A 13,519-nucleotide genomic window follows, 5' to 3' on the forward strand; every position below is an offset into this window, starting at 1 on the left:
CCAAGAGTTAAGAGACTCAGCTCCTTGGAGCTACACCGGCAACTCCCTGAAGATCTGACCACATCACCTTCATGCTTGAACACCTGGACCTGATTCCTAATCTCTTAGAATAAAAGCCCCAAATCTTTAAGTGGCCTCTGTCACACTATTTGAAACCCTCCTCTTTGCTCACTGAAGAACAGCATTGCTTCCGTTTTTCAAAGGCAACCTCCTTCTGTCCTCAAGCCTTTTGCCCACGCCAGCTGTTTCCCATCTCATCTTTCAGTTTTAGCTTCAATGCCATGTCCAATAGAAGCCTTCCTTAACTGTCCAGAGGGTTATTCTTCTTTGTTTCACATTGTCATGGCACAGTAATTTTTCCCTTTGCATCACACACATTATCATTGAAACTAATTATCTGTATAAATACTTTGTAATGTTGGTCTTCTCTGCTAGACCAAAAATTTATGAGTGATTGTATCTGGCTGGTTTAGTGCTGTTGTCTTGTATCTGAAACAGTATCTAGGACATAGTAGATGTTCAGGAAATATTAAAGAATTAAATGCAAAACACTTCAAAATACAAACACCTTCAGAAAGTCTCTCTTTTATTCTAACACAACTAAGCATTGCTTTTGTATCTGCTGAAGTTAAGTCTGTCTCCAAATCAGAGTCACTATTTTACATACTACTGCCAGGTGAATGTCACAGTGCATCTCCAAATACTCACTATGACCTTCACTTTGTGTTTTGATTTGTTTTGGTAGGTGGGAATCGTGCTCTTAGCTTCAGCTTTTATGGGAACCAGTAGCAGCATAGCCAGTCCTGTCACTCACAAGGCAATGAGTAATCCTTGGTAGCTCACACCTAGCTGGGAAGTTTGTTAACGAGCTTCTACTTCCTTAAAACAAACACATACACATTTTTGTGCCAAGGCAGTGTTTCTTACCTGATGGTCTAGATTTTGTATCTGATGCATCTAGGTCAGCAATAAGAATCCAAATCTTTGTGGTCATATAATTACTTACTTCCTATGGATAGTGCTCATGGCCAAATACAGGTTGCTTTGAAAAAAACAAAACAAAACAAAAAAACACCCAGAAACAAGCTTAGAGGAAGATGTTAGTTTCTGGTACACAGGCCACAAAATCGGTCCCTCCCTCTCTAATTTTCATGATTTTCTGCCCAGTTAGCTAGAACTCAGTTTAGAAAAATGCTGTAATTAAGGGATTACAAATGCATGTTTTGAGGAACTGAGATGGTAGTTTCAGACTTCCAAATGGTTTCTTGTAAATGGTCTAAATTCATGACTTCATTTCCCAGAGTTTATAACCCCCCACCCCCAAAATACAGGTTGAAACACTAGCCTTTATTTGCAAATGGAAGACTAAAGCATGAAATAAGGGCCACACTGCTCAGTCGTACTATTCCATACATATGCAAATGAGGAACACTGGTTCCTAAATTCTTGCTTTTGCTTGTCAAGTTCTTTGCTGATTGCTACATTTTTCATTATATTTGACTTTTATAACATTTGCTTCATTTTTAACTGCAAAATAAAACCAAAATTTCCAGCCATGCCAGAGTCATGCCTTACTTTGAAAAGACTCTCATTTATTCATTTCATTCTACTTACCCCATTAGGAAAGTAACAATCAATCAGTTTAATAATTACAACAGTTCATTAGTGTGTTATTGAAACAGAAAAAAAAAAAAAAACCATGGGTCACCATTTTTAAGAACAAAACGACTTAAAGTTTTCTCAGACATCTTTTAGAAATAACACTATGGAAAATAAATGTGAAAGTGTTTGCAAATCATCAAGCTTCTTCCCCCAGAGCAAACCACTCACATCCCTGGTGATGCTCAAGAGACATCAGGGGACAAAATGAATCCAGGGAACAGTGTGGAAGCAAGTAAACACTTTTACAAAGGGACTGCAATGTAAGATAAAAATCTAATCGGTTCAGTTTTGTAAAAAAAAATCAAACACATTCCCTGTCCTCCCAGGTAATCAATTAAGCGAAAGCAGCACCCTCTACACTGTTTACCTCTGTTAAGAGAACAAGTCATTCCTTACTCAGGAAACTGCCCTGTCTTTTAAAAACTTTCTTGCCACTTGAAGTACAATGGAAACAAATACCTGAGCTCATTGAAAAAAAAAAAAAAAAAAAAAAGGAAGAAAAAAAAGACTTGCAAGATGTCAGGAAAAACCATATGATTCAGAACATACAGGTGGAGACCAGGCTTGTACAATGTGTGTAATGGCGTTGCTTCCTGCTCAGATCAGTTACCAACAGCCATTTCTGCAGGTATGTACAATATGCCCTATTTTTATCTGAAGATACCCCTTCAAGCAGCAGCAACAGACACATGCCTCCGCTGCATTCAAGAACATTATTTGGTGACCTCAGGGAGGATACAGAGATAAATACCACAGATCGTCTACCCTCCAAGAGTTTCCAGCCTAGAGACTGAGAGAGCAATGAAGGAAGCAGTAAGAAAGAGTTCAGAGGAAGCAGGAGTTATTCTGAATGGGGGAAGGGGTGGCATCTAAGACATTCTTAAGGGTGAAGCAGTCCCCCACCCCAGCAAGGCCTTAAAAACTGGAAGGGATTTGACCTGAAGATAAATAGGTTGGGGGAGGGGGGCAGTAGGTTGGGAGCATAGAAGGAAGGCAGGGAAAGTGACTTCTCGGAATTCTCGCTAGTCTGATTTTCAGGCTTCCAAGCACTTTGGGATTCTCTACTGAGATAATTTCCCAGGCCTAAGGCTGATTATGGGCTTTCTGCTTTATCCAGTGTTACCCTTTCTCTCTGTGTAGAGCTTGCGGTGTCCTCAACTGTAGTCTGTGACAGAGTCTCACATGGTCTATTGCAAAGTAATCAAGCCATTCCCAAAACATCTGATGTTGCCCTTTGAGAGGGTAATGGTTTTCCTTTTAATTCTGATTCCATCAAGAGACTGACACTAATCCAGACTGATTTGAGTAAACAGGGCATATTCCCCTATTGTCTCTGTGATCTGAGAAAGAATGAACTTGAGAAAGATCACTGCCTGGATTGGAAGTGGCCCCTTTGGGTGTTTTGTGCAAGCTTGAAAGGAAAAAGCAAATGCCTGTGCAGAGTTCTTTCCAAGGCAGGCTCTCTTTGGGGGTGGTAATTCTCATAGGGGTATTACACTAAACTGCACCTATTAGTGGCTTTAGCACCAATGAGAAAGTAGAGCTATTTCTTTTGTAGTGTTTCCAGAAGAGCTGACGAGAGTGTTTTATAAATTTCCGCCTCTGGCAACACACCACAGCTTGACTCAAAATCCCCTCTTTCAGCTTTTATACAGAAATTTTTTTTTCTCTTCTTTTTCCATTGCAGACAAGATGGACTTCAGATGCCCAGTTTTGCATAAGATACCGGTGTTCACTCTACACACAGGCACTGATATTCCAAAAATGTTTTATTGTTGCCAGTTACTCCCTTCCCTAGAACGCACGCGTGCTACACCTTAACACCAGTTACTGAATTTTAAATTGACAGATAGCTATTATCCGGAGAAGCTCTCTCAGAATTTACATGGCAGTGAAATTCTACTTTGTCTTTGGAAAAGAAACGAAAACAGAATGTATAAAGTTAGTCATTATCAAACATGAAATAAACTTAGCAATAAACTTAGCAATAAGAAATTTCTAAGATTTTGAGGGAACAGAAAATGGAAAGGAGTGCTTTGGGGACAGGACAGGTGTGCTCTACTACCAGATCAAATAAAAACACCCAATGCAGGGATGTATGAAGTACTGCTTCTGCAAAGACTCTGCAGACACTTCAGGTAACTACTGTTTTTCTGCAAAGGAGGTTGTACAGCAATGTGGTAGTTTGTGAAACTTCACTGTTTCCCCTGTTTTTGTCAAGTTAAAAGCAGAACAAACCACATTTCAACATTGGATATTTTTAAAATTCACTCTGTTAGTAGAGGGTTAGTGGTGTGGTAGGGACAAGAAAGGAATGAGATACGAGCTTGGATATCCCCCCATTTCTCATAGAGCCTCCTTCTCCCTCCTACCCACACCCTTTGCCTTTAAATCAACCACTAAGCTTCCTGCCCCCTGAAGCTCCCCTCACCGACCCCACCATTATCTCTCTAAGTGCCTATATTTTCTTCCTGGGTGAGATGGAAGTGATGCAGGAAGTTGTGGAAGGAGACAATGCTAATATTTAAGTAAAGACTTGTCTTCCCCCAATATTTCTGTTCAAATCTTAAATGAAAAGGCGGATCCTTGTCCAAAGTGTAATTTGAAAAAAAGCTATGGTAACGATTCTTTTAATTTGATGCCCCAAGATACTGAATTTTTATTGTTGGTGATTTTGGCTAAATTTGGGGGAGGGGGCTGTTTGATTCTTAAATGATACATTCATATTTACTTCTGCTCTGATATTTCCCCGTTGGGTTCTCATCTTAAACAAATGTCGCACTTGGCATATTGTGTCACATTTAGCTCCAGAATTACTATCTGCTTTTAGAGCAGTGACTGGAGCAGAGTTTTCTCATTCTGAATCTAAGATGACTATTTAATAAATAAAGTTCCTCCTCATTAACAGAGAATTTTGTTCCCAGTTTTAAGAATGTAATTAATTACCAAGTCTTTACAAGAGTGAGACACTGCATCTGTCTCTACAGAGGTCTAAGGAATGGGAACAGGAAACACTTAATTTTCCCCATACCAAGCAAGCATTTGGGTGATTTTTCTCCCTTCCTGCAGGATTGACACGTGTCCCTTCTAGAGCATGTAGATAAAGTTTTGAATCTCAGGTTCTGAACACTGCCCATACTTTCAAAATACGCATGGATTCTAGCTCGTAGTGAGACAAAAGCCTTTACCATTTTTTTTTTTTAGCTTTCCACTTTGACATACCTATTAAATATAGATCAGTATTTAAATCAATATTCTCTTTGCAAGTCAGTATATCATGTGCTTTCATTTGGTCCTATGCAGTTGTTCTTTGTATTTCTTAATTAATTTTCTGTCTTCTACCCAGAATGACCTTCCTTCCTTCCCCCTGTGGCTAAATTCTGGTTCTCAAACTATGTGAAATATTACCTTCGTCATGAACAGTTTGACCCATTTCACGGTCTTGGAGAGCCTTTGGTGTCTCTTACCATATTCTGTTTTATACCAGAGTCACTTATGAATACCTCATATACACACTAGGATTGTGAATTCTCAGAGGCCAGTGGCTGCAACTTTGTTATTTTTGCTTTACTTACAGTGCCCAGCACCAGCACCATGACTGCACTTAATTAGTTCTCAGTAAGTGTCGAGCTGTAAGGAAATGCTTTTTTTTGTAAGGGAAATAATCTAAATGATTTGTGGTTGGGATAGGAAAATCACTGTAACTAGTTTACAGCCAAATATATACTACCTTTTTTGGGGTGGAGGGAGGTTGGGGAAAATACTGAAATAAACAGTGGGTCTTTATTTATAGGATGACTATATACTTTTATCTTCTAAGCGGAACACTTTTGAAAGAAAAAGGGGTGCTATTAATAATTAGATTTGAACAGCATGTGTAAATAAGGACAAACCAAGACCAGTGGGTCCCAACTTATCTATGGCAGGAACCACAGCTGTTAAAAAGAGCTATGGGCAGAGAAAACAAAAGTTGCATGAGACTTTGGAAATGATCCCTTTCTGCCCCTCCAAAGGCTCCAGAGACGTGACGGATGTTCTTGCAAAGCAAGCAGCCAATGTGCAATGCAGAGAAATGCATTTTTATACTCGTAGGCAGTCCTGAACAAAGGCAGTTACCTTCCCCAAGTGCACCCTAGTACAGCTCCAACTATACCATTACTCCATTTGAAATTCTTCTGGGGTTTATCATTGCCACTACAGAGAACGTGTCATGGCACTCCGTGAGCCACTCTACCTTACATTTCTGCCTTTATTTTCTATTTTCTAATTCTTTCATACTTCCAGTTCCATCAGAACTAGTTGGCATTTCTGAGTACACCAGTAGTCACCCCACCTCTGCTGATGCTTGCTGCTTCACCCGAGATCCTCCTTCTCGATTCTGTTTCTAAAGCTTTAGAAAGTCCTACCTGTCCTTCTGAGAGTAGCTGCATCACACAGATACAGGTGGACTTTCATGATCCTCCTGCTTCAAGGTTCTTTCTCTTTGATCCTTTATATTACCTTGCTCACACTTCTCATATGACACTAAAGATCTGTCCTCTATTATAACTGTCCTGTATCTATTCATTCCCCCACGAACTGTAAACTGTACAACTGTGTCTTACTTGGTTGCATTTATTTAAAAAGAGTAAGTCAGTCCTTTTTCTAACCTAAGTTTCTCCTCCTCAATAATATTCTTCATGAATATTGATACATTTCGACTTACTTAAAAGGTGTAAGTGCAAATTATAAAATGTTTACAGAGTTAACCCACTAATAAGCTACACTTCCCTGTTACTTTGTGCCTCCAAATTGTGTTTTTAGGAGAAGATTTGGAATGAAATTTATCCCTTAACCCTTGGATCAACTGTTGTAACTTGACACTTCAATGCATTCTCTTTCAGAACCCAAATCAACTCTCCTATGGAATATCCTTCATAGGCAACTCATTCCACTAAATTGGCACTGGACAATACTGCTGTATCAGTCATCTAGTCATCTGACTTTTTTCTCATAATGTATTCAAAAGAAAATTCTGAGTCCATTGGCCTTGGAGGAAGTTTCATCTTCAAGATAGTAAGACTTTAACGGAAATAACCAAGTTATTTTCCACTGAGGTGTCTTTTAGGTGTCTGTTTGCTCTTTCTTACTGACTGACATAAAACAATTAGGCATTGAAAATGCAGTCAGTGGAGGAAAAAGTTTAATTTCATACTGTTACTAGGAAGAGGAGGATTTTCACCCATCCCCCCCAACCCCACCAGCACAGATTCCCTCCCAAAGCAATTAAACGCACCTCAGTGAAAGCTTGGGTACATTTATGGTAACATATTTCTCAACTGTTTGACCCATATCTTTCCTTGATAAACAGAAAATCTCATGACTTCAAATACATACTCTCGTACTAGGGAGAGTACAGACTCTTTAATTCCTTATATGCTATTGTCTAGGAAAGTTTTAGCAAACTTTGTATTCAGGAAATACTAAGTAGTTTGATGGAAGAGCAACCAATATATTTTTTTTAACCAGCCATTCATTCACCCTTCCTACTGCACTCTCCACACCCCCATCGGGGATCACTGCTCTTCTAGAAAACAAAATAAACCAAACATGCTTTTTTCCTTATCTAGGTAAAGGAAAAGTGATTTATTATCACCGCTCATTTTTCCAATAGTAGTGAAGGAAAGTATGATCTGTGATCTGTGATCTAAGATCTCTTTCTCCCAGTCCCCTCTGGGCTTGAGGGCAACCACTCTGTAAAACACGTAGTGCATCTGCACAGCCGCAGCTGACACCTCGGCTGCGTCTGCAGCTTCTGCTCCTGACCCACAGCGGATTTCACCTACCCTGCTACACATCTCAGACGCAGCACAGCACGGGAGAGCTAAACATGCTACGTCTATTCACTATAAAGAGAAAAACCACTCCCATGGGAGACACCTGTGATTCAGCCCTTGGAAACGGTATTGGGAGAGGAAAAGACTATTTCCCTTGCCAAGGAGGTCACTTAATTGGCAATGACCAGGACTCCGAGAGCTCGCACTGCTGCCTCAGCGCTTTTCTTCCCCCTCACATCTCGATTTGCACGTCAGTTCCTTCCGTAAACGTTTTTGGAGCACTTACCATGAATCACAATAGCCCTTTTAAGAGTGTCTTATATCCCTTTTGGTACTGAAGAGAAAAAGGTTAAGTAAATGGGACTCATTTTTATAGCTTTAGCTCTCTCAGCTACAGAAAGAGGAATCCTTAACCTCGATGTGTAAAATGAGGCGTTCCAGCACATGAGCCTTGAAGCCCTAGAGCAGCGTATCCCATTCACCAAAGTACCTTTCATCTTCATACAGAAGCCCAGATGGGGATTTTTAATAAAATGTCATCCTTTTAGGGAGGAGTCTGAGACTCTCTCTCTGTCACACACACACACACACACACACACACACACATTGAACCAAAATTTGATCTGTGAAGAATTTCCTTTCTTTGGCGCCTCACTCTCCTCTCCATGTCCGAGACCAGACCCAGAGGCTGTGTGTGCTTGCTTGAGGCCTCTTCATTGTGACCTAAGGGTGGAACCTTAAGTCGTGCCTGTTACATCCTGCTCGCTCCTTTCTCCTCCCTTCCGGACCCTTTCCTGTTCAGTTAACAGTTTCCCCAATTCCAGCTCTGCTTGGGGGAAAGCTCTGGAAAGTTGTGGAAAAGGAGAAAGAGGAGGAACAGTGTTCTTCTGTTGTTTTTCAGTTATCAGTCCAAGGAAGTTGCTAGCAAAATAAATTTTAAAATTATTTGAAATCAGAGAACAGGTTTTTGTTTCCTGACAGTTTTCACTCTCTCTAGGAGCAACATAACTTTTTATTCTTCATCTGCCCAATTTTTTTTTTAACAATTCTTGGATAATAATCATAAATGGCTGATTCTGCACTGACAGTTAGTTACCAATAAACGTTATCTGAAGGCGCATGCTAAAACATTGTAATTTTGGCAAGAAATTCCTGGATTCTTCAGGACCCTGTGGTCCCAGGCATTGCATATACCTAGACATAGACCTGCATTTCTACAAAGGACTAGATTTCAAAACACAACTCCCTGCACAAAAGAGAGCCAGTCTTGAGCAACTGAACGGAAATGAAGCCACGAAGATAACTCAGGAGACACACACTAGCGGAAGGGTATAAAAATCATGATGGAGAAAGACGCAGGAGGGTAGAGAAATTCCGCCATATTTTTTCATCGGCATCCTCTGTGTTCATGAGCAGCATTTTAAGAGAACACAGACAGCTGCTACCTCTCGAGCACTGACCACACGTTACCTGAAGTTCTGAAGAACACAGACTCATATAAAGCTATTTTCTTTAACCATGAGGAGGCCATACGTCCACGTACAGCATGACTCCTTTGCCTCTGTAAAAGCCACTCACTCCTACAAACACCTTCTAATCACTGTTTTCGTGCGTTGTTTTTTGTTTCATGAGAAATTGCCATTTCTTTCCACTTTGTATCAGCTTCATACTTTTCTTACAGATAGCGCTAACCCAACTGTGGCTTCTACCGTTTTATACTTAGACACACACAGATCCCAGCCTGCTTGTAAGTGACCGTGCGTGAAAGAGCTGCTGAACAAGCACAAAGTCACATACACTCTGAGCGGCAGAACATTTTTTTAATGCTTAAAACTGGACGACATCGGATTCAAGTTGAAACAAGATAATCATAAAAGTTACCTCCATTTAAAAAAAAAAAAAAAAAAAAAACACAACTGCTTGGTAACATTTTAAGCTAACTCACAATATTAAAGCCAAACAAGAAACTCAAGTTTCTCCACTGAGGACAAGCCAGCCTGCTTGAATGTTTTAAAGGAAAATAGGCACTTCCTTTTCCTTCTGTAGATAACTCGATATTTCCCCTGCTATATTTACACAGTTCAGGTGTCTGGGCAATAGCATGGTCAATGGGAGAGCAGGCCCTGCTCTGCAGCCCGCTGGGGACGCCTCCTTGTGCCGTCCGCCTGGAGTCCTATGCACTTTGTTTTGATTTGTGAGGAGCTTGATTTCAGTGCTACAGTCTACTTTCCAAGCATTCACCTGCTAGCATTTTCAACAGAAACGCTGAACTGCCTCTCTCCACACTGCACACCCCCCCCACCCCTCCATCTGATTAGTGTCAACACAGCTGCCCTATTCTGAGGAATGTAAACTAATATTGTTGTTAGACCTCCCTCAACCTTAGGAAACTTCCTCAAAGCATTACAGTCTCTTCAGGATGTTTTTTTCTTATCCCTCTGCTCAGAGATTTAAATCCCTGAGACAAGCTTGTTGAGGAGGAATCAGGGAGGCGAACACCAATTCCTTAAATAAAATCCTATCTGCTAGGATCTACATTTACATGTATGCATGCATGAATATTTAATAATGCATCACCCCAGAATAACTCTGTCATTATAGAGGGAAAGTCGAAATCAATCACCAGATAACAGACACCTTAGTGAAGTCCCCTCAGGATCTCCGTGGGTCTCTGGACTGACAGAATTCAAAATGAAGTCGGCTTAAAAATCTCACCTGGTTATTTCGCAAAAAAAGCTTCATTTGCTTTTAGGATGAAGTCTGGAGAAAGAACTGAGAACTTAACTGAGACAAAATCAACTAATTTGTCTTACTGGTACAAGAATACCCAACAGAGGAGTCATTTCAGTGGATCTAACAATGTGATCTGTCTCTCACAGTCTGTTCTATACAAAGTGATTTTACAAACTCCTAAATATCAGGCTTCTTCACATACATAACATCACCCAGAAATTTTTCTCCTCCCTTTTCTCCTACTGTTTCATCTTCTACTCATTAAAAAAAAAAAAAAAAAAAAATCTAATAGTCACCGCAGAAAACATTAACCAAGAAAAAGAGATTCCTATACACATTTTGCCAAAACATTACATTGGTGACCGAGAACCACAAATATGTAAGCTTTTATGTCAAAAAATAGAAATGAAATAGCATCTCTAAATGGAGTGCCAAAATCTGAAAGCCTTACCTCACTAAATTGAGTCTGGGCATTGTTTTCCAGGTACAACATGTTAGCTGTAAGATTGATCAATGCCGCTGTCCTCTCTTCTGGCTCCAGGATTTTGCCAACCCCCCCACCCCCTCTGAGACCCTTACAGTAGGAGTCTACTAGGAAGATAACAGAACTCAAGTCCCTCTCTCTTTCTGTCCCTGTACATAATTTTAGGTTCCCTGATATATACCCAACTATAGGCATGAGGGGCGGGACTCTTCTCTTTACCTGTCCAATCCATCAACTTCCACCTGGACTCCTCCACTCCAATGGAGTGAGGCCTCTCCCATCTCATTAAGTAGTTAGAATTCCTTATCACCAATCTTTAAAAGAAAAAGAAAGAAAGAGAGGGGGAAAAAAAAAAGCAGGAGAGAGACAGACAGGTAAAACTTTCCCTTGTCTCTTTCATAAGAAAGTGCACTCTCTCCTGAAAACAAAATCTCCCCAAACAAACCACAAACCGTGCCACCACCAGGACTCACAGAAGGCGCTTCAGAAAGTTATTTTACACTCTGCAACTGAAAAGTAAAACTTTAGAGAAAGCTGTTGGAAACTGTTTTTTGTTGTCTTGTGTTTAACCTAGATGTGGAGTTGCCAGAAAGATTACACAAAGTCAGAAATTTGGGGAAGATACTCAAATCCATGCTTCTGTGTCCTGAACGTAAAAATTGAAATCCCCTGCCTGATAGGCGAAGCGTTTTCAGCTTATTCTCCCCAGAGAAATGCCAGTGGTTTCATACAAAGCTATGCCAACATAAACTGCTTGATTGTTTAGAGCCTGTTTCAATAACAATTTAAACCATTGGTCCCGCTAACTTGTAAAAACAAACAAACATCTATATTATGTACAGGAAACAGAAATCCTGGGAAAAGTGCCCATTTTTTTTTTTTAAAGCCCTTGGAAAAACAACAACAAAAAAAAACCTGCTTCTTTCTATCATAATTTCTTGAGACGTGGAATCAATACCATAGCTTATCTATTTGAATATTTATTTCCTCTACCGTATCTAGTATCTAGTTTTTATTAATGTTCAAAGATAATATTTTTTATAAACAGGTAATAAATTACCAATGGAAAGAATAAATCTTAAAATGTGAGAAACCAAATAGCTTTTGCCTTAAACATATATTTACATAAATATATAGCAACATTCATATTGAATCTGGCCTTGCTTGCCATGATTTAGAGAAGATGAAGTGTACCCTGATGGTGATTGTGCGATTCACTAAAATATGCTCATTACTCTTGAGTACTCTATGTAATTCAGTTAGATTTATATCTAAACACCACTCCTCGACCCACATTTGGGAAGCCAAATTCCCACTGTCCTGCCTGAAAGTTACAACTGGCCAAGATATCTCTAAGAGAATATTTAGATTTCTTCTAAAGCTTGGAAGATTAGAAGAAAATTAGAAACCAGGATAGAATATCAACTTTAAAAATAAAGTGTGCAAATACATTCGTGACTTGGGATGTGCCTCCTCTTTACTTCACTTTTTGCATCCATAAATATGCATGCACATAAAGAATGATATGACTATGGTGTGATATTTATTTTAAAGACTCTAAGTTACTGGTAGGAATGTTTCTTTTTTTTTTGCAAAAAATAATTCAGTAATATCATTTGATCACAAGTGTCCAGGAATATGACAACACTGTAGTGCTACAAATTTATAGCAGACGTGATGTTCATTTCCTCACTGAATTATTGGGAAGATGGCCTCTTACTACCTGTAATTAACCAGATAAACACTGGCTACAAGGCCAAAAAAGAAAAAAAAGAAAAAAAAAAGAAATAACTTGCAAAACGCAATTTAATTACACTATGTGTTTAAATTCAACACCCACTGACAGCTTCCGAATCCATAGCAGAAAGCAGATAGCTGTTTCCCTAATGCTGTGCTCTATCCCAGTGGTTCAAAAACTTGGGTGACCCTGAGAATCATCCAAAGTGCCTGTTTTTTTTTGTTTGTTTTTTGGGGGTTTTTTTGGTGGCTGAGTAAGCCTTGGTAATAGTTCATTTATTTTATTTTATCTTTTAATTTTTGTTATTGAAGTATAGTCAGTTTACAATGTTGTGTCAATTTCTGGTGTACAGCATAATGTTTCAGTCGTACATACACATACATATATTCCTTTTCATATTCTTTTAAAAACAGACTTCTATACCTGGCCTCAGATCTACTGAATAAGACTTTCCAGGGAAATGGGCCCCACCTCTGCATTTTCGAATGAGTCAGGTTTGGGAGTCTGTCTGGAGTAAATGCTATTAGCACAACTGCCCAGAATGTCACTACTGGATTCTTTGTCACACTAATAAATTAGTGTCACCATTTGAACTAAATCTAGGACTCACAGTTTTAGACATTGATGATATTCTATCAAAATGTAAGCAAAAATCTTTCTCAAAGTCAGAAGATTCCCAGCAGGATTTGATGGATAAAAAAAAAATCAAATTCTTTCTATCTACCTGTTTAGCTTTCAGCATGTGCAAGACTGACTGTGCTCTCTATGTAACATGTCTACCAAGATTCCAGACGCAATGGGAGATGTGTACATCTTACATACATATAAGATATGCTGTGTCTGCTAAGGCTCCTTGTGTGTTTTGGCAACTTGAGGGGAAGGAGCACTGGACTGGGGGTTACGGGAGTAACGATGAGATATAGCAACTGTTCCCAACTCTGGGCCCTCAGGGCGAGTTACTTAACCACTCTGAATTCAAGTTCCTCATCTGTGAAAGGAGAGGCAGAACTAAATGATTTCTAAAGACCATTACAAAGATAAGAGTCTCTGCCCAGAATTCATGAAAGTAATTTAGAGGATTATTCG

General features: G+C 39.5%; 1 protein-coding gene across 9 annotated transcripts in view; it reads right to left on the bottom strand.

Moving 5' to 3' along the window:
- TP63 (tumor protein p63) overlaps positions 1–13,519 on the bottom strand; it is a 208,512-nt gene that overhangs the window by 87,019 nt on the left and 107,974 nt on the right. The window contains exon 1 of one of the 9 annotated variants that reach the window (XM_010959243.3): positions 10,663–10,854. The exons of the other annotated variants lie outside the window; for them this stretch is intronic. Coding sequence (XP_010957545.1) covers positions 10,663–10,704 — 42 coding nt within the window. The 5' untranslated portion in view covers positions 10,705–10,854. Of the gene's footprint in view, positions 1–10,662; positions 10,855–13,519 lie in introns of those variants that run through there. 9 annotated transcript variants of the gene reach the window in all.

Source organism: Camelus bactrianus, chromosome 1 (genome assembly GCF_048773025.1).
Source record: "Camelus bactrianus isolate YW-2024 breed Bactrian camel chromosome 1, ASM4877302v1, whole genome shotgun sequence".
NCBI lineage: Eukaryota > Metazoa > Chordata > Mammalia > Artiodactyla > Camelidae > Camelus > Camelus bactrianus.